Source organism: Chaetodon auriga, chromosome 19 (assembly GCF_051107435.1).
Source record: "Chaetodon auriga isolate fChaAug3 chromosome 19, fChaAug3.hap1, whole genome shotgun sequence".
NCBI classification, from domain to species: Eukaryota; Metazoa; Chordata; class Actinopteri; order Chaetodontiformes; family Chaetodontidae; genus Chaetodon; species Chaetodon auriga.
The window spans coordinates 22,246,413-22,273,019 of record NC_135092.1 but is presented as its reverse complement, the minus strand read 5'-3'; the positions used below and the strand labels follow the sequence as shown (position 1 = coordinate 22,273,019).

The window sequence follows — 26,607 nt, the reverse complement described above, 5'->3', positions numbered from 1 at the left end:
TAACCAATCAGACAGCTGGCTGCCTTTAAATACATCAGCTTATTTTGGTCCTGACAGTCTCAAGCGGCAGCGCGGCGATGTGAGACTCTGATATTTGCTTTCATGCTGAGAGTTCGATAAAAAGATCGATACCACGAATTAAACACATGAGATAACTACCGCGTCAATTATTACATTTAAAGGTGCTAGCAGGTGGCTTCACCTCTGCACAGAGCCAGGCTAGCTGTTTCCCCCCGTTTCCAGTCTTTATGCTAAGCTACGCTAACCAGCTGCTGGATGTAGCTTCATATTTACCAAACAGACATGAGAGTGGTGTCAATCTTTTGCTTACAGCTGAGTCACATGACTTTTAGCATTTTAATTTCATGGAAAAATTCCACAACTCGCCAACACAACAAACAGAAGTAAATAATATAAAAATCTGAATAGGAATAAAAATGTAAACTATACAAGAGCAATTTAACACGAACACTACACACAGTAGACCTAACCACCCACTCATTTATATTCTGCTACACTCATGCCATACTTTCTTTTAATTTATACTCTATACTATACTACTACATACTACACGATACTACACTCTGCTAATAATAAATATAATATAATGAAGTAAAATAATGCACAGTATGTGTTGCACATATTTTAGGATTATGTGCCAAATAAAACGTGAGCCTTTGAGTCTGTGGCAGGAAAGCGCCTCCAGTCATTGTGCTGCAGCTTTAATCAAAGTCTGCGACGCCCTCTGCTGGGCAAAACGCTGAAAAACATGCAGGCTGAGCGCATCTCACACTCTGAACCAGAAAAGGTCAAAGGTCGTCAGAGTTAAATGCAGGACTGACTCTTCGTGCAGCTTTAACGTGAACAGAGAATTAGCTGAAACCTGAGAGTCGAACAGGAAACATGTTGAGCTGGAAAACTGATTTTTACGCTCCATCCTTCAGACTTTAAACACCTCACTTCACCTCTTTTATCCAGTTCCCCTCATGTCTTCACGTTCAGTTGATGCTGATTCTGTTTGTTCATTCATCAGAGCAGCTGATATCTGAGGCAGAACTTAATATTAGATAATACTAATACTAGATTCCATGTAAGTCACATGTTCATTATCTCTGAAGTCCATCGTGTACAGACGTATAAATCCACATATAAATCACAGACATGGCTGCAGAACTTGCCTGTGAATCCTCCTGTTTTTAAGTTTTCCTCAGCGTCACAGGGATGCAGAGACGTCTGTCTGCACATGAACTGCTAACAGCAGCTGCTAACAGCTAATTCAGCCAACTGTTTATGAGACAATCTGAAAAAATACAGGCTAAAAACAGGCCTCAGGCTGGAGCTGACTGACTCATGGCAGCATTATACTTCCTGTTTAACTTAGTTAAGATAAAACTTCAAGCATGATGGGACGGGGGTGACAAAATCCATCAATACTGATGATGCACATAGAAAATAAAATCTATCTGTGGACACGAAGGGAAGACTGAAGGAATGAAAGATTAAATTTGTGTTTATTTACTGACGTCACCTTTGCACGATAATATCAAACACAGGGAGTCATGTGATCTGTGTACAAATATATTTTCTCAGATAAATGCTACACAGTATTACAGCCGGTGCAGTACAATCGCAGTAATTACTAACCGGCAGCAAACGATGCAACAGGAAACAGAAAGAGAGCAAAACAACAGAAGTGATGATTTGGTGAGGAGAGTAAACAGTAGATCCACGACACAGACTCCGCTCACCTGCAGCTCAGGTGGGGCCGGACGTCACATTCAGTGTCCAGAAATGCACTTGCATATAATTTATGTTCAGTCATGCAAAATACTTTGACACGTACAGACGACGGTTTACAGACATGCAGGAAATCCAAATCCAGACCTTCAGATTGTGAAGCACAGTGACGTGAACGCTCGCTGACGTCTGCAGGAAAAATCAGAACTGCTGCTCGACAAGAAGTCAAATCTGAGTCTGACGGTGAAATATTAAGATTCCTTCTGAAAAACACACTTTAAAAACACTCAAAGTTCATCTTTATGGAGGATTTCAAATGCCAAAACAAAATAAAATATAAAATCAAAGTGAAATACACGTTGTTTCAATGTTTTTCCTTCTATCATGTAGTCGTTTACTGTGTCAAAATAAAATAAAAACATGTTAAAAGGACAAATATTCCCCTTAATTCATTTAATTTGCAGCACAAACCTGCCGACAGTCGCAGAACCGTCAGCAGGTTCAGGTCGTGGAAGACGTACTCGGACCTTTTACTGAAGTAAAAGTTACAATACAGGCATAGAAATACTCACAAGTACAATATGTACAAGTACAAGTCATGCATTCAAAATGTTACTTCTGTTACATTTTCGCTTTAAGTTGCATTAATGTGTACATCACTTTAATGGTAAAGGTGGCCGATAACACACAGCAGGTTACCTGCAGATTACATTTCCTGTCTTCAATCTGCAAAGTCCAAATGAAGATATTTGATAAATGAAGTAAAAAATATAACATTTCTCAAAGCAAATGAGAAGTATATAGTACTGTACGATACACAAAGCCTGTAAAAACAACTGTCCAATCACAGCGCAGGACCGACACTCAGTAACACAGCACATACATGCTTTTCTCTTTATTCTCTGGTCTGTTTATTAAGGCATTTTATATCTTCCATACGTCTGTCGTTGGTGGTTTACGGCTGACATCACTTGTGATGAGAGGTGGAGGAAGAATTCAGATGAAGTACTTCACTGAAAGTATTAATACTATTCTGTAGAAATACTCTGCTACATGTTAAAGTACTGTACTGAAAATCTTCCTTGAGTAAAAGTACACGAGTGTAATCATGAAATTGTGTACTTTTACCTCTGGCCTCGAGACAACAGGTGTTATTTTGCATCATGTGATCTCATAATTGCAGGTGGAGCACATGGATGCAGGCGGATGTGAACACTTTCTACCTCCTTTGCTATAAATAACCCCGATGACATCACTGTGACATCATCAGGTGTGTTTACCTGCCGAGTCTCACTGCAAACTGACCTTCACGTGTGAAAACGGTGAAACGTCCCTTTAACCTCAAACTAATATAAAAGTAGACGAAGTCAATCACGTTTAGCTTCGCACATTTTCACGTGAAGGATGAATCTGACGTGTTGGTGTGCGCACGAGGTTTGACTCGCCGTGTGTAAATAGTGTCATACGTGAGCAGCAGAGCGAACATGCAACACGACACCGACGACACACCGAGAACACAACGCACGAGGATTCAAAGAGATAGAAAAAGGTAGAGATGCAACGATTCCATGCAGCTTTAACACACACACACACACACACACACACACACACACACACACACACACGTACATTCATAACATACATTATTACACGTTTGAGGAGTACAGGAAATGAAAGAGATTAAAAAACAGACTTTTCTTTACAAGGTTTAGAAAATAAATCTTTACAGGGTAACAAAACAAAAAGGACTCAACAGTTCAAAGAATAATCAGAATATAAAGAAAAAATATAAACAAGATTAAAGTTTACAGCGTTTACAGATGGCCGGCGGCGGCGGCGGCTAACTCAGGTTTGTCCTCCTGCGTTTGCTGGGACTTTGTCCGGGGTCGACCTTCAGCTCACGATACTGCATCTGTCCAACACACACACACACACACACACACACACACACACACGTGAGGACAGACTCTCTGTTAGCACCTGTTGCATAGCAGCTGCTCTCGGTCGACTATCGGTGTGTTTGAGTGACGTCTTTGTCCATTTTCAGCCAAATTAAGGCTGTCGAGACGTCGCACAGCTAAAGGCTGCCGACTCATCACTTTGCTCCAGTCCAGGATCCTGATTCAGCTGCTTCCTGGACCCTGTTTCAGCTCGAGACCCTCAGCAGAGGAAGCTGCTCTCTTTGAGACGGTCTCACAGTACTCTGAGTGATCCTGATCTCATCCAGTTAAAGTCTTCATTTTACTGCCTGTGGCTGTTTTTTGTATCTTTCATACACGTAACTTATGTGACATCCTGCTGCTCGCAGTCATTTTAGATTCTGTGTGCGTCACTTGTGTTTAATGAACTTTACAAGTGAAATACAAACAGCCGTCAGATCTCCCACATGTTCAACATCTGGACTGCGTCCTCCACACACTCCTGCACTAAACCTCCAGCTGAGCTACTCACCACCTGAACGTCAGACGGCACTCTGGAGAGGAAGTCAAGAAGCTCGTTGTTGTCAATCATGTACGGATCTCGAAGCTTCTTGGTGAATTTATTCACACCTGCAGGAAAACAGGAATCGGTTCAGAGAGAACGTCCTCTGCGTCGATGAAAGCAGGTGCAGGATCAACAGCAGGACTCACCCCACGCCAGCACAAGGTACCGAAGAGGTATGAGGTAGAGCAGAACTGTGGCCGAACATAAGGCAGTGATCGCCAGCCAGCTCAGAAAAGGCACTGTCCAGTTAACGGTGCTGCGGAGGAAGAAGAGCACGACACACAAACATGGAGGAAGACATGCCTTTACTGTCTGTAGGCCTGCGTGCAGGAGGTGTAAACACGCCATGATCTGAAGAGCAAATGAAAGCAGTGCAGGTGGAAATGAATGAAACACAGGAAGAAATAAGTGTGTGTGTGATGACGCGTCATTTGTCTAGTCACTGAGAAGCTGCATACTGGTACTGCAACACACCAGGATGAACAGACACGATGGTTTTCACACAGATGAGGGAAAAAGTTCATGTGTCACTGCGGCCGAATTCACCAGAGGGGACACGTAATTAAGACTCTGTGGTAGAAGGTGTTTCACAAAGTTTAGAAAGTTTCCATTAACTCAACAACACGCAAAATACAAGGATTTTTAAAGGGAGTCTGGGACTGATTCGCCGCCACCTCAAATTCCACACACACACACACACACACACACACACACACACACACACACACAGATAAACGTGGTGATACACACTTCTTTATCCTCTCTCCATGTGACGCCACCTCGTCCAGAGCGCTCTGCACGCTGATGAACACGTCCTGGATGGCGTACAGTTTGTCCATGAAGCCCCGGTGCTCTGACTCCTGAGAGGGAAAGATCGGGGTTGTAGTACATTTACTGCAGTATTCTGGCCGGTGTTACACATGAACGTACGGCTGTCCTAAGACGACTCTACCTTGTCGTCTTTGTCCTCTTCTTCGTCTTCCCATTCAAACATGGCCTCCATGGACTGCAGCAGAAAGGGGATCAGTAAACACGCGAGCGGTCGAGAGACAAATCTCAAAGACTCGGCGTTTCCTCACCGTTTCAGCCGTTTCTCTGCTCGAGGAGAAGAAGTAGTTCCAGACCAGCAGCAGCAGCAGAGCCAGCGGCAGCATGTAGAGCTCGAAGTTCCAGACCACCACCACGAACAGCTGGAGACCACATTCAGGACAACGTGACGCTGGGAGCCCTCCTCTGTCTCCCCTCACTGGAGGATTCTCACTGACACTTTCACGACTTTCATGTACTCACAGTATCAGCAGTAAAAGTACTATGTGACATTGTGTTTTTTATGTAAAAGCTTCGTCTGTAAAGTAACTGCAGCATAAAATTGAAGTAAAAGTACCTCAAAACTCTTCTTAAGTCCAGTACTTGATTGTGTGTGTGTGTGTGTGTGTGTGTGTGTGTGTGTGTGTGTGTGTGCGTATGCGTGTGTGTGTGTGTGTGCGCGCGCTCCATACCACAAAGGACACGATGCTCCTCTGTGCTGACTCCCATTCAAAGCAGCTGTTGATGTACGTCCCGTAGCTGATCAGGACCATGATGCACCTCTTCACACGGTTAAAGTTCTGCTGGAGCAGCTGACACACAAAGTACACACAAAGTACACATGATGCTACTTTCACAGTTTTATGAGGCAGATATGCTGAAGTTCACTGTGTTATATTTAGGAATAAACTGACAGTGAAGGTGTCGGCGAGCCCAGACCTGTTTAACCACCTTAAATCACTCTGGACTGTTTCTTTAGCTTCAGATGCTAACTCGAGCTACGTGTGGTGATGAGCTCTGATCTTCCATTAAAGCTTCGTTAATTTTTTTTTTGACCACTTGGGGACTGAACTTCACAACAAAGCTATAAATCATCAATTATCATGGGCTCTCTGCGGTTGTTGCGTACGTGTTTGGAGACTTTTGGTTCCTCCTCCATGTATTTCTGCTCTGCAGGGACGACGGTCCTCAAAGCAGCTTTCACCTGAAGAGACGAGGACCACAGTGTTAAAATACTCTGTTACAAGCACTGCATTCAAAATCCTGCTGGAGTAAAAGTACTATTAGGGTCACGCAGTAAAAGTACAGCAGTATGGTCAGCTTCGTGCAGTAAAAGTACTGTCTGTGCAGTAAAAGTACTGTCTGATGTCGGAGCAGCGTGTTACTGTTGGAGCTGCTGCAGGACTTTTCTCTAATCGTTGGTGTTCTATTGGATACTTTTACCTCTTTGGACTGAAAGTATTTGAAGTATTACTTTGTTTCTGGGTAAACGAACCCGTCGGCTCAGACTGACGCTCACCGTGTTGTAGATGACGTCGATCTCCAGGACGATGGCGCCTTTGGTCGGACCCGTCAGCTCCTTGTTTTTCAGGACGTAGCTCTTCTGCTCGCCGTTACGAACCTGACGGAGAGAAAACACTTTGGATTCAGAAGCTTCTCCAGTGACGTTCACAGACGTCATTTCTGTCCTCCGTCCTCGTCCGAGCTTTACAGCAGCGTCTCTTCATTGACCTTCGACGTGTTTGTGACCTGTTTGCAGTTTTTCTTGTACTCACATATAGTAACGGGATGGCCACCCTCCCCAGGAAGTCTGCACTTCTGTCTCTGTCCTCATCAAACACCGTCACCTCCAGCACCGAGTGGATGTCCTTCACGTTACTTCAGCACAAAGATGGAGAAGTTAACGAGGAGGAAGCCCTCAGATCCTTTACTTCAGTAAAAGTACCAATACAACACTGTCAAATACTCTGTTTCAACTACAAGTATGAATTTAAAAAGCGTTTTACTGCATAAACGTGGACTGACGTCACTCACAAGGTGAAGACTTTGTTCCACTCTGGATTCAGGTTCTTGTAGACGGTGTGTGTCTGCAGCCTGTCGTTATTCAGCTCCAGCACACAGAACGGGTCGCTCTTACCTGGAGGACAGCCACACCTGCGTTACTTTCATCAAGTATAAAGTACTGTACAGCTTTATGAAGTACAGTGCAGCTGTATGAAGTACAGTACAGCTGTATGAAGTACAGTACAGGTATATGAAGTACAGTGCAGCTGTATGAAGTACAGTACAGCTGTATGAAGTACAGTACAGGTATATGAAGTACAGTGCAGCTGTATGAAGTACAGTACAGCTGTATGAAGTACAGTACAGGTATATGAAGTACAGTGCAGCTGTATGAAGTACAGTACAGCTGTATGAAGTACAGTACAGGTATATGAAGTACAGTGCAGCTGTATGAAGTACAGTACAGCTGTATGAAGTACAGTACAGGTATATGAAGTACAGTACAGGTATATGAAGTACAGTGCAGCTGTATGAAGTACAGTACAGCACAGGTGTATGAAGTACAGTACAGGTATATGAAGTACAGTGCAGCTGTATGAAGTACAGTGCAGCTGTATGAAGTACAGTACAGGTGTATGAAGTACAGTACAGGTATATGAAGTACAGTGCAGCTGTATGAAGTACAGTGCAGCTGTATGAAGTACAGTACAGGTGTATGAAGTACAGTACAGCTGTACGAAGTACAGTACAGGTATATGAAGTACAGTGCAGCTGTATGAAGTACAGTACAGCTGTATGAAGTACAGTACAGGTATATGAAGTACAGTACAGCTGTATGAAGTACAGTACAGCTGTACGAAGTACAGTACAGCTGTATGAAGTACAGTACAGGTATATGAAGTACAGTACAGCTGTATGAAGTACAGTACAGGTATATGAAGTACAGTACAGGTATATAGAAACACTTTGCTACAACTGAAAATATTCAAAGCATTCAATGTAGCGCAGCAGAAGTATAACGGAGCAGAAAATGGAAACAATTAGGTAAAATACAAGTACCTCAAATTTGTACTCAAGTACCAATGTAGTACTCAATGTATTTAGTTACTTTCCAGCACAGCTGCTTGCTGAGCAGAGGTTTCTGATTACCGTTAACGTCTGCGGCCATGAGTCCTTCTGCTCGCATCACCTTCACCTGCACGACGCCGACATCTCTGAGGTGAGACAACGACCTCAACACACCCTGAAGGAGGAGAGAGGAAACACACACACGCACACGCACACACGCACACACACACACACACACACACAGTTCATCCTGCACTTTGATTGTCATTGAGTGTTTTTCCATCTGACGAACCTTTTCCACTGCTTTGTGTATGTGTGTGTGCGTGTGTGTGTGTGTATGTGTGTGTGTGTGTGGGGGGGGGGGGAGTGGGTGGGTGGTTCCCTGTGAGAGACGCCGTCCGTCTCATTTCCTGCCTGTTGTCCTGAAACTCTTTAAAAGCCTCTTGGATCAGCTGAAAATCATCGTCACAAAGCTGAAAACAGCCTGTTTTTCTGAGCTCGTCAGACTTTTTGGAGATACGTGGTTCTCACAGGACGCTGTGCTGCAAACATGTGATGATCTTCTAGAATCTGACGCATTGATGAAGATTAAAGCACCAACAGGATATAAAGGAGTTCAATGAGCTCAAGCTGAATGCAGGACTTGTGTGTGCTGTGGAGTATTTTCACAGTAAAGTATCTGATTACTTCTTCCAGCACTGGTCACATATCAGCAGTAGCGTTAGCAGTTAGCAGTTAGCAGTGCTGCTCACGTATCGTTTGAGGATCTCCCTGCGCTCCTGCGGGTCGTCCAGCGGCGTGACGGACAGGTCGGCGATGGAGACGTGAGCGGACGCGGTCAGCGTGACCAGCAGCACCACGGAGCCCCGGCACTCCTCCAGCGGCAGCTCCAGGTGATGAGTGTGCTCCTTGGCCAGGGAGGACAGATCCAGCTGGCAGCTGGACAAACAGGACACACGTTCAGCTGTGAGTGCAGCGGTGGAGGGTAAATAAGCACATTTACTCAAGAAGTGTACTGAAGTACAAGTGTGAGGTACTTGTACTTTAGAATTAACTCATGATGACTTTGATCATCCTTAAGTAATTTTCATGCAAAAACATTCCGACTTGTTTCAACACCCAGCGACCAAACTCCAGAAACTAGAGGAATATTGGTCCTCTGTCTGAAACCAAGCTGCCGTCCCCGCTCTCTGGTTTCATGCTCGTCATTAACTGAGTTTCACCTGCAGTCCCTTGAGGTTCACTCAAAAACCACATGAGTACCACAGATGTGAAAATGATGTGACTCATAAGACGTGGCCTTCAGATTTAACCCGACTGAACATCTGTGCTGAGAGGTTCTAGGGGTCATTGAAAAGGTTCTAAGGGTCCTTCAGGATGTTCTATGAGGCCCGAGATCTCGAAAGAAGCCGACAGGGAAAAGACCGACTGACCGTCCAATGAAGTCGTCTCTCCTGCCGGTGTCTCTGTCCCACACTGTGATCTCCAGGATTCCCCCCGTCTCCTCGTACAGATGAAGGTCAAACTGCTCCCTCCACTGTGGGCTCAGGGTCTTTGGCACCGTCTGCTCACACAGGAAACATGCTCTTATTTTGAAATCTCTCCTGAGTGACCTGATCAGAGGCTGAACCGAGGTCAGTGCTAGCATACCTTGCTCCTGTACTTCTGGTGTCCCAGTCTGAACTTGGCGTAGGGGTCGCTCAGGCCGTTGGGGTCCATGGGAATCAGGTTCCGGCCTTCGATGAGCGCGATGCTGACGATGCCTCTCCAGAGCTGAGCCTTCCGGTGCAGCTCGGAGAGACGCATCGACTGCTGCTGCTGGTCCGCACACAAACACCCAATGTTACCTTCCTCAAGTGAAGCAGAGGAAGAGGAGCAGCGTGCCGGGCCCTGGTCTCCATGTGTCCTCCGGCTTTGAACGGTCGGGACTCGACCTGCATTTCACTCCTTTCTGATTTTAGTGGAATGACTTTTATTCATTTGAATGTGTTTTTAGGTTATTGAGACAAAGTGAGATCTGTTGGAATAAAAGTCTACACACGAGAGGATCTTTGGGATTAAAGAGAAATGAGCAAAGGTTTCTGAATCTTTCAATAAATAAACAAAGTTCAGACGTTTTGCTTTTACTCTGACTGATTATTAAAGTCGCTCTGAAAACTTCAGCTCTGGTTTTGGTCTTTCTTCTGCAGGATTTCCTTGTAAACTTTGAATACATTTGTTGTGGTTTCTCAGCGGTAAACCTGCTCCGGCAGCTGCAGTGAAGATGAGTGCAATCAGCTCCGCCAGCCGGCCGTGTGGTCCAGCTTTATGACCCACAGTCAACCAGGTACATGAGCGCTGACGGTCATTCTGACTGTGTGACTGTTTGAGGCTCTGATCAGCTGGTTTCTCTTATTGTCAACAAATGCCATAAAATGACTTCCTGTCTGCAGCTCGAAGCTCATTGGTTCCTGCTGAAGATGCAGATCTTCAAAAGCACCTGACAAACGTATTGTTCCACTTTAAAAAGCTTCTGTAATTTCCTAAAACGTCGCTCAGAGTCATTCTGATCAAACAAACATGAGGAAAAAGAGCGTTTGCTGGGGACTATTTTCAGCGGTGGATGAATCCACGTTTGGTGGTTGTTATGAGGCTTTGAGACTCACATACTTGTTAACAGGATACATTCACTGTTGACTTTGGTCTCTTCATTGACAATAAGAGAAATATTTAATATCACCAGACTTTAAATTGTGTTAGCTGGTTCATTTTAGCCTGATAGCATATAGCATCATGCTAGCCTGCAGGGACACAGTTTGAAGAGCAGGGCCCTGGACGCCACCGGTGGATGGAAATGACAGAAGCTACGACACACGGCAACAATCGACATTGAAGAAGCTCAACATGTTTGAACAATTCACCACAAAGATCTTTGACACGGGACAAAAATGAGACCCAGACGCTAAAATGAGCAAAGACAGCAGTGACGACGGGGACAGAAAGGTGATTAGCATGAGAGTTAATGGAGAGCAGTGAGAGCACACACACGATGATGATGATGACGAAGGTGATTTACCTTAGTGGACCGTTTCCAGGACCTCCTGAGCAGCATAGTCTGAACATACATCAAAATGCATTAATTGAGCGGACTGCAGGGTGTGAGCAGACATCAGGGGCGCTGCAGCCTCTTTAAAGCCACTAGGGGGGGCTACAGGACGGGTTCATTTCTAACTACAAGCAGCTAAAAGAAGTGATGAAGAGGAGGTGAAGGGCTCAGGCCCAGGTTCAGTTCAGCTCCACGAATAAAGGCACTGAAAACAGATCATAATCATGATCATCACAGCGACGAGCTCGTTAGCCTTCAGCTCTGTTTTCTTCCTCGTTCTCCTGAATCTGTTTCTCTGTCTGCTGACTCTCCTCCTCATCCTCTTTCTCTTCCTCATCTATCTCTGAGTCCTCCTCTCTGACTGCAGCTGCGGCGCTCACCAACACTTGGACTATAATTAATTTATATACTGAATAAAACATGGAGCAGACAGGATGTGGTCCATATCTGAGAGACCCACTTCTGATCCTCGATTACGGATCACAGACACACAAAGGACGGAAACTGAACTATGGAAGCAAAGAAAGGTCGTTGGGATTTTAATCCGACACCAATGAAATTAAAACTGCATTATTTTACTTTCTGTCTGTGTTTATGTGATATTTATGCAATTTTAAAGCTGCATTAATGATTTTTTGTCCACTTGGGGGCAGCGCAACAAGCTGTAAACACCTGTCGGTCGAAGAAGAGTCAAACGTCCTGAATTCAAAAAGCTTCATGCAAGCTGCTCCAATTCAATTCGTCATATTCGGAGGCAAAAATGAACTGAAGCTAAAAGCTAAGCTAACAAAATGAAAACCCACAGCAGCTACAGACTGACTGAGACAGAGTTAAAGGCTTTGGAGATAAACTGAAAGCTGTTAGACTCCATCAGAGGAAAGAAGCTCGTCTGCTCTCTACGATGGAAACGCTCCTCGCTAGTCGCTATCAGGGGAGAAGCTACAGGAAGTGAATCACCTCTGCACTCACTTTATTCACATACGGCTTCCAGCGATACGTCTTAACCTCGCTCTGCTGCAGGAAACACAAACGCAGCACCAAGACTCAGCCATGGAAACAACGTGTGTGTGTGAGTGTGTGTGTGTGTGTGTGAGTGTGTGCGTGTGTGTGTGTGTGAGTGTGTGCGTGTGTGTGTGCCGAGCTGCTGGACTGGAGTCAGTCGTGGTCAAACTGTTAGTGGGTTAATGGATTAGCTGAAAAGTTTACATGCAGCTCCTGCTGTGGGGGTCCGGCCCCCGAGGCTGTGCCATCAATCGATTAACGGATCAAATATCAGTTTAATCAGTGGTTTGAGGTTTAAGTTTTCTGTATTTGTTGGCTCTAAACTCTCACCTTCAGCTTCTTTCTTTACACTTCAGTGATTCAACCATTTCAGAATTAATCAAAAAAGAGAAATTAATATTAAATTAAAATCTTAAAATCCAGCCTGCACTCATCATGTGGGAGCTGTGTTCGCAGTATTCTGTGAAGTGAAGTAAAGCACACTGAGCTCAGACGTTATCGGCAGCATGCGTACGTACAGTGGAGTCTCGTCGCTCATCTATGGGACTGTCTTTAGGTGTGAGGGTCACGCTCAGCTCCAGGCTGCCCAGGTCCTGATCAGGGTGGTGAGGGTCCTTCAGCACCAGCGTCACAGGTATCGTCCTGTCACACACAGGTAGCACAGGTGTGAATACTGGTGCTGCTGACATGTTACAGGTAACGTGTCAGGGTGCGGTCACACACGTGGATGCGTCACATTCATATCAAAGTTCACCAAAGTCGGGCTGCACATGAAGCGACGATGTGTGTGCTCATTCTTCTCCAGCTTCATGTGTGACTGTTTCCTAAAGCTAATTCACCTTTTCGTGGTTTGAGTATCTACAGACTCAGAGGAACATCTATCTACAAACACTGACTCTCCACCTGACGGGCTGTGGGGGGCGTCGCCTGTGACCACCTGTGGAGACACATAAATAATGTCATGGAAGTCATCAGACTGACATACCTCTGCTGCTCCAGAGACTCCAGGTAAAGGTACGCAGAGCCCATGAAGTCGTCCTGAAGGCCGAAGTCATAGTCAAACACCTGCGGAGGAGCGACAGAAAAACGTCCGCTGACTCTCTTGTTCGTTCAGGACTCACGTGGAGAAGCTTTGTGCTCTGTGTCGTTACCTTCACATACAAAGGTTCACTCAGACAATCCACTATCAGCGTCGTCTTCTCGTCCCACACTGGGTTGAGGTTTTTGTGGATGGTCTTGCTTCTGAACACCTCTTTACCAGCGAGCTTGAACTTGACGTAGGGATCACTGCTGCCTACAAAACAAACGAAGCTCTCACAGATCCATAGAATCAAGATGAAGAGCAGAAAGACGCCACAGGACTCTACCTCCTCTGTCTCGGACGGCCAGGTTGTGTCCTCTCTTCAGCTCGACCTCCAGCTTGTACATCCCCGAGCTGTGGACGGATCTCTCAGGAGCGACCCCCGAGGAGCACGGAGCCCCCACACCCTGTCAGGAGGAAAGCATCCGTTAACCACAAACTGCACGGCTGAAACACGAAGCCCTCCATCACCACCGCACAAACCACTGCGAACTCACCGACATTTCTAAGAGAAATAAAGCCGCTATAATCCGTCACTGAAGTGCAGCCTCCACTTCCTCAAGCGCATCTGCACCCACGCTGTGTTCAAGTCTCTAATTCAACTCAGTGACTCGTCCCAGGGGTGACCACTAACAGGAAATTACACGAGAGTAGCTTCCTCCCATCCAACCAGACTGCTGTTGAGCTGGTGTTTTTTCCATTCTTCTATAAAGCTCACTTTCACTGCAGCAGCATCGCCTCTGCTGCGGCTGTGCCCAAACTACACATACAAACAGATGTACTGTAGTACATTACGTCCAAAACACTGCTTCACTGCCACAGAGATGCAAAGCAGCCGCAAAGAAATGCAAAACAATTACAAAGAGGCACAAGATGACCACAGAGAGACACAAAACGACCACAGAGAGACACACAACGACCACAGAGAGACACAAAACAACCACAAAGAGACAGAAAACGACCACAAAGACACAAAACGACCACAAAGAGACAGAAAACGACCACAAAGAGACACAAAACGACCACAGAGACACAAAACGACCACAGAAACACAAAACGACCACAAAGAGACACAAAACAACCACAAAGAGACAGAAAACGACCACAAAGAGACACAGAACGACCACAGAGAGACACAAAACAACCACAAAGAGACAGAAAACGACCACAAAGAGACACAAAACGACCACAGAGAGACACAAAACAACCACAAAGAGACAGAAAACGACCACAAAGAGACACAAAACGACCACAAAGAGACACAGAACGACCACAAAGAGACAGAAAACGACCACAAAGAGACACAAAACGACCACAGAGACACAAAACGACCACAGAAACACAAAACGACCACAAAGAGACACAAAACAACCACAAAGAGACAGAAAACGACCACAAAGAGACACAGAACGACCACAGAGAGACACAAAACAACCACAAAGAGACAGAAAACGACCACAAAGAGACACAAAACGACCACAGAGAGACACAAAACAACCACAAAGAGACAGAAAACGACCACAAAGAGACACAAAACGACCACAAAGAGACACAGAACGACCACAAAGAGACAGAAAACGACCACAAAGAGACACAAAACGACCACAAAGAGACAGAAAACAACCACAAAGAGACAAAACGACCACAAAGAGACACAAAACGACCACAAAGAGACACAGAACGACCACAAAGAGACAGAAAACGACCACAGAGACACAAAACGACCACAGAAACACAAAACGACCACAAAGAGACACAGAACGACCACAGAGACATCAAACGATATAAAAAAGAACCAAAAAGGGTAAATCTGAAAACATCTGTATGTCCAGCATTCTGCTCTTACATCCTGACGTGTCCTCGGATCAGCGGAGCTACCAGACATAACAGGTCACAGCGAAGTAAGAAAGTAATGGAACTGAAAAAGTAACGTATTCCTCACTTTAAATACTCCTAAACCACCAAAATACACAGACGAAGGTACATGCAGTAGTTGCTGTATTTATACTTTTAATCCTTGTTTTCCTCATTGTGTTGAAACTGAATCGTGTCGTCGTCATGTGAACAGCCCACTGAGGGGGGTGAGGGTTAGGGGAGAGGTGTGGTGAACGTGGACAGGTGCAGCTGTTGCCTTTACCTGCATGCAGTTAAACATGTGCTGTTTGACTGCAGCAGCTCGTTGCAGGTTTCAGAACGCTGGATCATCATCATCATCATCAACCGCTGTGATTACTCCCACACCTTTCAGATGAAGAGTTTAGAATCGTGATCTGAGCCAATCAAAACGAGCTCCTGCTCACATGTAAGCAACAGCGCTAATCAAACATCCATCTCAGCGCGTCTTTTTTAATGCACGAGCTCTCTGCAGGGGATTCTGCATCCTGTCAACACACACACACCCACTTACAGAGACGCTCCGATCAATACTCGCAGAGTGATGATGTGTGAGGGCCGCACTTCTGTGGCTGTGGGAGATGAAGAGAGGCAGCGGTCGACTGCGAGCTTCACAGTTCAGACGTCCAGAGACCACTTTAACACTTTTATAATACAGAGAGAGCAGCGCCGGGTCACACATCCACCACAGGAAGCCAGAAACTGATGACTTTCACATCATTTCTAAAAGTTATAAAAGCATGGACAGCGTGCGGGACGCTTTGGTGTCTTCAGTCAAGGTTCTACGCTCGTGTCAGGACTCAGTTCGTACCATTTAACTGTACTGCATTAAATATCCTGCTGAAGTACACGCAGTAGGAACGCATGATGAGCAAAACGTCATTAAAGGTCCAGAGTGCTGGGTTAGTGCCACCTAGTGGTGGCGCTGCAGAGTGCAACACACTTCGCCTGAACAGCTGATGCTGTTAGTTTCTGTTTAATCTGAAGAGTCCAGCAGACAAACAGCAGAGGAGCACAGAAATGATCTGTAAGAGTTCGGCTTGGAGGCTGAAAGTGAGACTAAATCAGCTCGACGGATGTTTTCTTTCTCTCACCTCCATCAGCAGCTGATAAAAATCTAAACTACTTTTAATCCAACATTTTCAGTCAAAATCAGATTCACATAATTTGCCAAGAGCAAGAATTGAAGATGCCGCTCTCATGGAAGAAGCAGCAGCGCCTCTCAGCCGGCTGACACAACCAGGAATCAGCTGCACTCATTATGAAACAAAGACGTTTCCTGAGGCTGAAAACCGTCGGCGAGTGCCAACTTCTGCTCTGCCATTTTGCAAGCAGCGGAAACTCCAGCAGGCCGCAACTGAAAACAGGCTCATAAACGAAATGAGACCATCCTGTGAGACGAGCTCATTCCAAAGAGCAGGGACGCTGCGTGAGACGTCCATGAGACAGGACGTGAAAACCTGCTGATCCTGATGTTTCAAACATCTGCTTATTGTGAATCTGATGCAGCAACATGTTTCACAGACTGAAAGATGTGGAACGCTCCAAAAACACCTGTTTGGAACGTTCCACAGGTAAACAGGCTGATTGGTCACAGGTGAGAGCATCATGATTAGGTATGAGAGGGGCATCCTGGAAAGACTCACGGATGAAGGAGATGAACACATGAACACAGAGACACTTCAAACTGCTGTCAGTGAACACAGCTGGATTACTGATGATTGGCTTCTGATATTTTATTCCACATGTTGTAGAGTCGGGGTTGTAGCACGAGGGCGCAGGTGTGTTGTGTCGTAGCTGGAGGCTGCTGACGTGTTCTGGAGCTCCACCTGGGTTAAGTCCACTTCAGACACGATGATGTTAAATAAGGGGATAAGGTCGACCGGGCGGCTGAGGATGAGGTGTTCCAGGTCAGCTTTACATAACGGAAAACTCTGACTGTCATCGTCTCTAGAAGCTCGGATCAGTTCATTCATATGGATCATGTGATGTTTCGGTTGTTACTTTTCTTATTTCCTGTTTTATGTTGAAAGGCGTCCTCATGTGTTATCTTTTGATTTACTTCCTGTGTTTTCCCGCCTTCAGAATTGTTGATTAGTGTCACCTGTCCCTCGTCAGTGTCACCTGTCCCTCGTTCGTCGTCCCTCCTCCTCCTCCTGTATTAAAGCCGGTGTTTTCCTCAGTCTGTGTCAGTTCACTGTGTGTCAAGAGCTGCAGCCTGTCCCAGTGTTCCCAGTGCCTCCAGTGTTTTCAGACCATTGCTCTGCTTGTTTTTGGACTCATTTCTTTGGATTTCATTGGTCCCATAAGCCTTTTGTTTTTGCCTTTTCTGTTCATTAACTGTTTGAAGTGCACCAGCCCACACCTTGTAACCTGGATTTGGGTCCAGCCCCCTGCTCTTCAGTCGTCCCCTCATGCACAAGCATGACAGTAAAAAAGAGACTGTCCAAAAACACCAGAAATACTAGAAAAACACTAAGAAACACGAGAAAAGGCTGAAACTCTTCACACAAAGTGTACAAAGACCAACTGGCACAGACTGAGGGAAACAGAGCGAGGAGGAGGAGGGAGGACGAGGGAGGGACAGATGAGACAAAGCAGCAATAACAGGTGGGAAAACACAGGAAGTAAAGCAAAAGATAACATGAGGATAACATTCAACATAAAACAGGAAATAACAAAACTACCAACCAGAACCGTGACTTCACGTTAACGTGTGCAAAGCCTCTGGACAGCGAGCAGAGGAGCAAACACAGAGCTAAAAGACAGTGAACGCTGGACGGACGTCCATCAGGAGACACACACACGACTCAGAATGAGTGTTAATGTTGAAGCGCCGTTTACGAACGAGTTCATCATATAAACCTCTTAACACGTTAACATGTTGAAGTGTTTTCAGCTTGTTCAGTCTGACGTCTTCATTTTCAGTACAGCTGTTAGGCTCCATTCACAGAAACAGTCATTTTATCACAGGAAAACTCAGGAAAACAGCCTGTAGAGACAACACACGTCTGGAATTATTACAAAGTGGACATTATGAGCGAAAAGATTGAAATATGTTGGACTTCAACAGATTTTCCTGATAAAAAAAAACGTGACTCTGTCTCCTGTCCGTCACGTCGTTCATTCAGTGCAGTCAAACATCAGTTTTCACAACAGAACATCTGCATGTTTTTACAACCCATCATCTGCATGTAGATTTGGACGAGTCACTACTAATTTTAAGGCCAGAGCTATCGAGCCTGGAGGTAATTAGCCTAAGTTAGCATAGTTAGCATAAAGACCGGAGGCGAGTGGAAACAGGCGGACAGACTGTTCAAAGTTCAAACATACAAACACGTCTAAAGCTCCACAAACAGAGGAGTAAAAACAACATTGTGTGGATTTAGGGGGCGTTACGTGGCGTACCTATCCACCCACAGGTAAACCTCAAACTGCCACGTCTACATTTCTGTACGCTTTAAACAAACAGGATAAAACACGCTCGTTAGTGAGGTTTAAAGGTGTTTTTTACTTCAGACACAGCCAGATGCTTCCAACTTTTAATGCTAAGCTAGGCTAACAGCTAGCTAGGCTAGCTTCTCACTTTACACAGACATGACTGAAACTTGTGGCTTGTCTTCGGGAGGCCTCAGACACGGAGCTTCAAACCCTGAGGTCAGCCTGCTGCACTCCACAAAGCTAAAGGCTAAAGGTTAGCAAGCGGAAATCTGTGGCATCAAGTTCTGTTGACAGTGTTTCTGCTTGGCCGCTCTCGTGGTTAACGAGCCGATGGAGTGGAATACACTCCGCTCTGCAAATATTGCCTTTGGCTGCCGGAGACAAACTCTGAGAGGTTTGCATCAAAACGTCCGGGTTGAGGGCGTCGCTCCGAGGTGTTCCTGCCTCATCGTGTCTCAGCTCGCGCTGGCAGGTAGAGTTTGACCGGGGATGAGCGCTGAGTCCGAGGCTGAGTCAGGGAATTCAGGCCGTGGGAGTAACCAGCGGCCGGAGTTAACAAGCTGCTTAGAGAGGATTAGCCATCTTGTGGCAGCAAAATCAGGAAGCAGCGAGCTGAGAATAGCATCAGGTCACACACAATCCCATCAGCCGCACTGATGCGCTCTTATTTTAGGACGCCGTGTTTGTGCTGGTGCAAACATCTGTGAGTGCAGGTCCTCCAGGGTTCAGCTGATTCATCAGCGTAGCTGCAGACCGTTTGACGAACACACTGATCATCTCAGATCTAAAGACACGAGCTGTGGACGGTAGAAATACCACAAATGTGACTTCAGGTGCATCGATTCACCCTGATGAAGGTCGGAGCTCATGAGGGACGGATGAAAAACAAACTCACTCACTTTCAGCCTCTGTTACGGCTTCAGCTCCGAAACGCTTGATCCTACATTTCCCATGATGCAACAGCACCTTACATCAGACCTTTGCTCCCAGGTTACTGCCCACATGGCTCAAACTCCTTTTTTTCATTCGTTCATTATCGATTCATGTGGCTGTTATTCTGACGATTCTTTGGTCTGCTAAATGTCAAACGTCCAAACGTCTTGTCCTGAACAGTGACCTGATATTTACGCGTGAACTGTAAAAAACCGACTCGAGACGGGAGAAGATTAGAGACCCGTGATGGAGGACAGAGCTGAATGCATGAGAGGGACATACATCTTCATGTCAGCAGCACGAAGCCCGAGCTCGATCAATACGGCTGCCATCAGACCACAGTGATCAATACTGACAATGAACGGCGGCGAGGAAGCTCCCAGCAGGCGCGATGCATTTCAGAGTAAGACCTTCTGGGAACTGGGAGCGTGCTGCTCAGCTCAAAATGAACCAGTTAGTGACCAGTCAACGATGTCAGACGACTGAGAGCAAAATAAACCGAAACTGACGTCTCAAAGTCGTGTTTCTGATGTCTGTGATTTGTTAGTTATTGACGACTTTTTCCCCAAAATTGATCTGCTGACCCTTTAGAACACCAATGTACTTTCACTGCATGAAGCTGACTGTACTGCTGTACTTTTACTGCATGAAGCTGACTGTACTGCTGTACTTTCACTGCACGATTCTTATTTTTGAATCCTTCAGTCTCGTCCTTTAAGTCAAAGACACAACGTACAGTTTTTCACCTCGACCGCGTCACTGACCTCAAACAAAGGGTGGTGCTACTCTACTTCCTGTTTAGTAAAACACCGACTCATCTGCCTTTTGCAGGACTGTAAATGTGCACACGCGCACACACACACACACACATGCACACACACACACACACACACACACACACACACACACACCCTGATCCTGATCACAGTCTGAGGCGATCCAGTGATTTGACCTGCTAAAGGATCTGGAGGGAAACCCAAACACTGGTCAGGTCAAACTGCAGTGGAGGACCTTGAACTCAGCGTCCACTGACAGACACCGTCTCCGTCTCCGTCATTCAGCCGCTCTGAGGCGACTCGGCTGAAACCAGTCTTTAACCCGCTTTATTCTGAGACTGGCCCACATACATGCAGAGGAGGAAGGACTCCAGTGTTTTACTGAAGTAAAAATACTGAAACCACAGTGGAGAGAAACGCAAGAACACGTCGTGCAGTCAAATCGGCCCATTTCAGAGTAACACATGTACTTATAATATTATTACTGATGTATTAATGTGTTCATCGCTTTGATGTTGCAGCTGGTAAGTCAATTGCTTACGATTTGTTGGGTAGTTTGATTTCTAATAATACTTCATGTTTTATTATTTAATCATATTTATTTTTACATTTCTGCTCTTCGTGCAAATACATTGTGCAACATTACATATTTTCTGACTGTGTTCATATAGATTTTCTACTGTGCAGTAGCACCAAACACTGTATTTTGTCATCCCGATCGTACCACGAGCAACTCAAAATTTTCCACTGGCAATATTATTTTTATACTCTTTTTTTATATAATGTACAAATACATGTAATATGTATATGTGTAATTGATTTTATTTTGTATTTGTCTATTTGTTCTTTTTCTACGTCTCCTTTTTATTCTTGATATGACTGCTGTCTGAAACATGTTCATTTCCCCAGCGTGGAATCAATAAAGTTCTATCTTATCTTATCTTTATATTAGTAATGCAAATCTGCAAAGTAACTACGGGTATCACATAAATGTAGTGTAATAATGGCCTCTGAACTTTACTGGAGTAGAAGTATAAAGTACTTTTACCTCAAAATGAGGCCACATGTCCTCATGCATCAAATCACGGGACACAAAGACAGAGCCGGTCCCACCTGAGTCCACCTTCAGAGCGCTGTGCACATTATCTGGACAGGGATCAAACACGGGGCGACGATGCTCACCGACAGCAGCCGTCCACACGTGGAGGCGAAGGAGACGGAGTCATCGCAGGACGCTCGGCGAAGCAACCCTCGAATCGCTAGACGGGACTCTGCCACCGGGGCCTCTCTTAGGAAGAGATCCAGGGTTCGAGGAGGACGTCGGGGATGACACAGACAAGGTGAGGTGGTGGAAGGTGGTGGAGGGTGGGGGGTGCGGGTTTGCTTAAAATAAAGTCACCAACATAGTGGAGGGAGAGAAACTGAAGATACTTCCAAGGTGATTCCAGAAAAACAAACCAGCAGCCAAGAAGCAGCGAGCGCGTTCAGCAGGAGTCAGAGCTGAATGAAGGAAGGAGCAGGAGGTGAGGAGGAGGGAGCGAGAGGAGGAACCGGGCTGCTCGGCTTGACTGTAATCCTCCTCCAGAGGGGTAAGCCTGACTGACGGGCTGGACCGAAGGGTCAGCTGAGACAGTGTCACAAGGTCACAGCCAGATTTAAGGCCCGTCGTGATCCTGAGGTTCAGCCTCTCTGACATTTCAAGACAAAAAGAGACGACAGCGACGGTGCAAAGAGAGGACTCGGTCCAAGCCGGAGGCCTCCGAAACACGTCCACGCAAAACCACAGAGAGCGGATTAGCATCAAGGTTTCTCAGAAACTGTCCCTTCAGCACGTCTGTCATCACCTGATCTACGTTTGAACTGCATTCAGAACGATGAAGCTACCAAGCTAAGCTAACTAGCATCTCCACCCAGGAAGTGGAAGCTAGCCAGCTCAGCGCTGCTTCGTCACACATTACGGAGCGGAGAGGGGCTAGCTAGCGTTAGCGGTCTGTCCTTCATCGGTCCAGATGTGGGGACGGCAGATAACCGGACTGCTTTGCTCATTTTTCTGTGTTTCCTGGGAACGGCCTGAATACGCCCCAAAAATATTAATATACAAAATATTAATAAGCAATGAGTGAACCAACATCCTAAAACTAAGACTGCTGACAAGGATGAAAACTGCATGAGCTGTGAGACGTCTCACTGTACACACACACACACACACACACACACACACACACACACACACACAAATACTTTCTGCTCACAGCTATTTGTCTGATGTAAACACACAGTTGCTGTCAGTCTTAAAGCCTGTGAGCAGCATGTTTCCCCTCAGTCAGCGGAGCCTCTACACGGCAGAAAGCCAATCAGTGACACATCTTCAATAGTCATTCCACAGCAGCCCCATCAATACCCGTCTGACAGCCAATCAGACCCCGTTCAATAACCGCTGTCCGTCTGTCTGACCTGCAGCTCTGCTTCTCTGTTACTGTCTCACTTCAACCACGAGGACGCCGCTGTGGACTCCACGCTCGAGTGCTAAACCTGCAGCTTCTGTCTCCTGAAATGTGACCCGTGCAGGTGAGTGCAGGTAGAGACACACAACCCCCGACGTCCCAGAGGAGGGGACAGCGGCTCCAGGCAGAGCATGTTATTTTACCTCCCGTCTCTCCAGTGAAAACGGGTGAAGACACACCAGCACACAGTGTTTGCACTGTACACGAGGGCTCTGCAGGACGGATCTTCATTCTCAGAAGACAAAGCTCGTGTCCGCCGTCCTTGCGGCTGCCTCAGTCATGATGACTGGCAAAAAGACATCTTTATCTCAACTATCAGACGCTCGTCAAAGTCAGCTTCTCTAATTTGATTCTTCAGGCCTGTGCAGGTCACTCCCTCGCTTCCCGGAGGCTCACGAGACGCACTCCAGTAAATCACTTCATCAGTTCAACCAGCCGAGCTTCTCCAAAACACTGTGGAGGACACCACTTTGTAGCGCCTCCCGTCCAACACATACGATGTCCTTTTATTTTCCAGTTCTGTCCGTACCAGCGGCAGCTCGTACTGCTGAACAAAGCAAGAAAAGACAGACAGAAGAAGAAAAGACTTCGACCGAAAGGAGGTGGATGGAGTCAAACCAGAGTAATGGACAGGAAATTATCTGGACTGGTTTGTTTTTGATGTTCTTTGTTTACGTTCATCACGATAATGATGGAGTTTTCTTGAACGAGACATTAGAGATGACAAAGACGATGTGGCTCCACTCCTCAGCGCTCCCGTGGACTCCTCGTCCAGTCCTCGTCCTCCAGGTACAGCAGAGCCATTTCTCAAAGAACAACAGTTCATCCGTCAATAGAAACGCTTCTGTGCAGCGTTTCCAGTCAGAACCAGAACACCTCATTGATCCCAGAAGGGAAACTGGGTTCAGGGGAATTAATGAAGCCTTCACGTTGTGTTTGGATGAAGGTCTGAGACACAGCATCCCGAAGAGGACATTTTTTTCAGTATTTTCTCATATCATCAAGAACATAGTACCCTGAAATACTGCGACATGTTGTGGATGCCACATCGCTCGGCCTGCAGGCGTCGGTGCACTCAGGTGTTTCCAAAGAAATGATTACACAAACTGTTGTTTGAGTGAAAGAGTTCGACTCCACACGCAGACCTTTCTCTCCACAGGCTGTCTGCACTGCGACAGCAGGAAAGCAAAATAATGACGTTAATTAAGCACAATACACTGAAATCTCACTAACTGTTTGTGTTCCAGCTGGAAACAGCTGCTGCACTTCGTCCGAGCATCACACTGTGAGACGTCAGTCGACGTCTCTGAAAACGTAAAGTTTCTGTGTTTCTATCATCTCACGCTCAGTTAGAATCAGTCTGCAGACACATCGAACTGGTTCACTTTTAACTCTGCACCTTTGTTTATTCTACCATCCTAAACTGGGTGTCGCCTTTACTTCCAGGGGACTGAACAGGGTTTGTGGAGCGGGGACGGGTTAGCGTAGCTCAGGCTAGGTTTGCTTTACTGACTTGTCGGTTTACTTGTGTTGCCTTGTGTGTCTCTGTGGTGAAGCAGCTTCGGTTCACTCCCCGCTCGTTCCCTGAATGCAGCCTGCTAACTCATTTTCTTTTCCTGCTGAGATGTGCAGGAGACCCCGTCCCCTGTCTCATGTGAGTGACGGCTGTGCAGGGCTCCCCCAGGACGCTGGTTAGCAGAGGCTGCTTAGCCATCCGTTATACATACTGTGCATGTGCAGTATCTGTCGTGTATCTACGTATCTGGATTCTAGATTCGGGGCACAGGATGAAAGAAAGCTCCAGTCCTCTCCTCATCTCTCCTGACATCCTGACATGTTGCTCTGATTAATTACCAGCGGTGTGAACAATCAATCCTCGGCTGAGCTGAATCAGATCCGTCCTCTCATCTTGTGATCAATGTTTTAATGAGATGATGGTCTTAATGAGCCTAATATCATATTTCATAACAATTTCTCAGGCACTAATTAAGCGCTGTGCTTCCAGCTGAATCCTGAGCTGCTCTTGTCTTCCTCCTCCTCCTCCTCCTCACCTCCTCCACTCATCCTCCTCCACCTTTTCTTCAGCTCCTTTGTCCTCTTGAATATTGGTGGATGATCTAATATTTACTTGCTGGAACTCTTTAACTGACTTCTCTTATTGTCCAATAAAATCAATAAAACAAGTAATGACTGAATGATTAGGCCTTCAATTAGCACGAGATCCACATGTGCTGATTAGAGCTGAAACGACTCATCGATTAACCGTTTAGGTGTCCAAGAAAATGAATCTGAATTTACTGACAATCAATTGATCATTTTTTGAGTACAAATACCAAAAGTTTTCTGTTTCCAGCTGCAGGTGATGCTGCTTTTCCTTGTTTTATGTCATTGTAAACTGAACATATTTGGGTTTTTGTTGTTGTTGGTCAGAAAAACAGACAATCTGAATGGAGCACCGAATAATCAACGAGAGAATAATCAGTAAATATTGATAGTGGAAATAGTCCTTCGTTGCTGCCTCCGGGCCTTGAGCGCCACTGTAATATAATCTTATTAATGTAACTTTTAATGAAATGCACACTTTGGACTTCCTTGTAATGAATCTAGTTTCTTTGGCGGTTTGTGTGTCTGGTTGCTGCTTCACACGCGGCGCTCTGCAGCGGAACTTGCCTAAAAAAAGTGTCCTAACATCCATCAACCTGTGATCCGGATATATTAAGACAGTTATTTGCGGATAACTGTTGAATCAAAAGGCCAAACCAGCACATTAAACAGGTAAGAGCTCACCGGCTGCTCATCTCTGCTCTCCAGCTGTGTTCCCTCTGCTGCGGCAGCTGTTGCCGCTTCGCCGCCTCCGCTGCCGCCGCTGCCGCTGCCGCCGCTCGTTGACTCCGACAACCTCTCCAAGCACGCTGAACCGAGAGAGGAGCTCTTGTGGTGGGACTGCACCAGGTGAGCCAGCGTGGGCTTATTCTTGCCGGCGGACTGGTGCCTGGAGGACGACAGGAGCTTCTCCCGACCGATCCCTGTCGCTTTGCCGCAGAGCCGAGCCTCCTTCGTTTCTGAATCCACCTGAGAGGAGAAGAGCAGGTCGGGCTGTGAGGAGGAGATCACCCGGTCCAGGACGACGGGTTCCTTCCGTTTCATCTTCTTGAACATCCAGCCGCCCCGCTCCTTCTTCTCCTCGGGGTCTCTGGCTCCCAGCTTGGGGCTGAGCAGCGGTTTGGCTCTGGCTTGGAACTGTTTCCACATTGTGTTCTGTTGGGACGAGCCGCTCTCATTGTCGCCCCCTTCGCTCCGCTCCATTCCCGCCTCTGTCCGGAGCTCCAACAGGCTCGAACACGGATGGACACGCTGCTGGTCAGCCGACGAACTTACGCAATCTGTGTTGACTCTATTCAGCCGCCGTACGCCGAGAAACCCGCACGAAAACAAACGTACAGACAGGGTGCATATTTCATGTCTCCACCGCTGGCAGTCGGGGTCGTCCAGCCCCCTTTTCAGGGAAATGTAACACCGGGCGGTGACGAACAGGGCCCGCCTTCGCCTGTTCAGTGCCCTGGAGCAGGATCTGGCTTTGGCCACCCCCTGAACCAGCCGTGAAGTGATGCCAAAACGGCTCGTTTGTAGCTGCCTGGTGTGGCTGTGGGGAAGGAAACGTCCATCGGCTGGTCCTCCACCTCGGTCGGAGAGGATCGTGACATTTTGTTCAGACGTTCACGCCCCCCACAAGATGAATGTCAAACACTGATGAGCCCAGAGCTTTATCAAATCTTTTAATTTGTCCAGTTC

The 26,607-nt window shown here is 46.3% G+C and overlaps 1 protein-coding gene across 5 annotated transcripts; it reads right to left on the bottom strand.

Moving 5' to 3' along the window:
- Positions 1 to 1,492: 1,492 nt before the first annotated feature.
- On the bottom strand, positions 1,493 to 26,368 carry mctp1b (multiple C2 domains, transmembrane 1b). 5 transcript variants are annotated; one of them, XM_076757325.1, is made up of 22 exons: positions 25,603 to 26,368; positions 13,555 to 13,675; positions 13,339 to 13,481; positions 13,173 to 13,252; positions 12,706 to 12,829; positions 12,155 to 12,199; positions 11,156 to 11,194; positions 9,751 to 9,918; positions 9,534 to 9,664; positions 8,853 to 9,039; positions 8,182 to 8,275; positions 7,063 to 7,165; positions 6,804 to 6,906; positions 6,548 to 6,649; positions 6,158 to 6,232; positions 5,721 to 5,840; positions 5,301 to 5,411; positions 5,174 to 5,227; positions 4,972 to 5,081; positions 4,368 to 4,477; positions 4,189 to 4,286; positions 1,493 to 3,649 (listed from the first exon to the last, which is right to left on the bottom strand). In XM_076757325.1, the coding sequence occupies exons 1-22, from the start codon at positions 26,119 to 26,121 to the stop codon at positions 3,578 to 3,580; spliced, it is 2,709 nt and encodes a 902-aa protein (XP_076613440.1). In that variant the 5' UTR covers positions 26,122 to 26,368; the 3' UTR covers positions 1,493 to 3,577. The 5 variants fall into 5 exon arrangements, with proteins under 5 accessions (XP_076613440.1, XP_076613436.1, XP_076613437.1 ...); XM_076757321.1 differs by lacking the exon at positions 12,155 to 12,199 and having other exon boundaries at positions 25,603 to 26,295; XM_076757322.1 differs by lacking the exon at positions 12,155 to 12,199 and having other exon boundaries at positions 9,751 to 9,915; positions 25,603 to 26,245.
- Between the last annotated feature and the right edge of the window lie 239 nt (positions 26,369 to 26,607).

Bases quoted from the DNA above. Each gene is read 5' to 3' on its own strand.
- mctp1b (XM_076757325.1), bottom strand. From the start codon at position 26,121: ATGGAGCGGAGCGAAGGGGGCGACAATGAGAGCGGCTCGTCCCAACAG. The intron at 6,907-7,062 runs GTGAGTGACGTC...TTTGTGCTGAAG, and splicing joins TGGAACAAAGTCTTCACCTT to TAACGTGAAGGACATCCACT. The intron at 4,478-4,971 runs GTGTGTATCACC...CTTCCTCCGCAG, and splicing joins CATGGAGAGAGGATAAAGAA to CACCGTTAACTGGACAGTGC.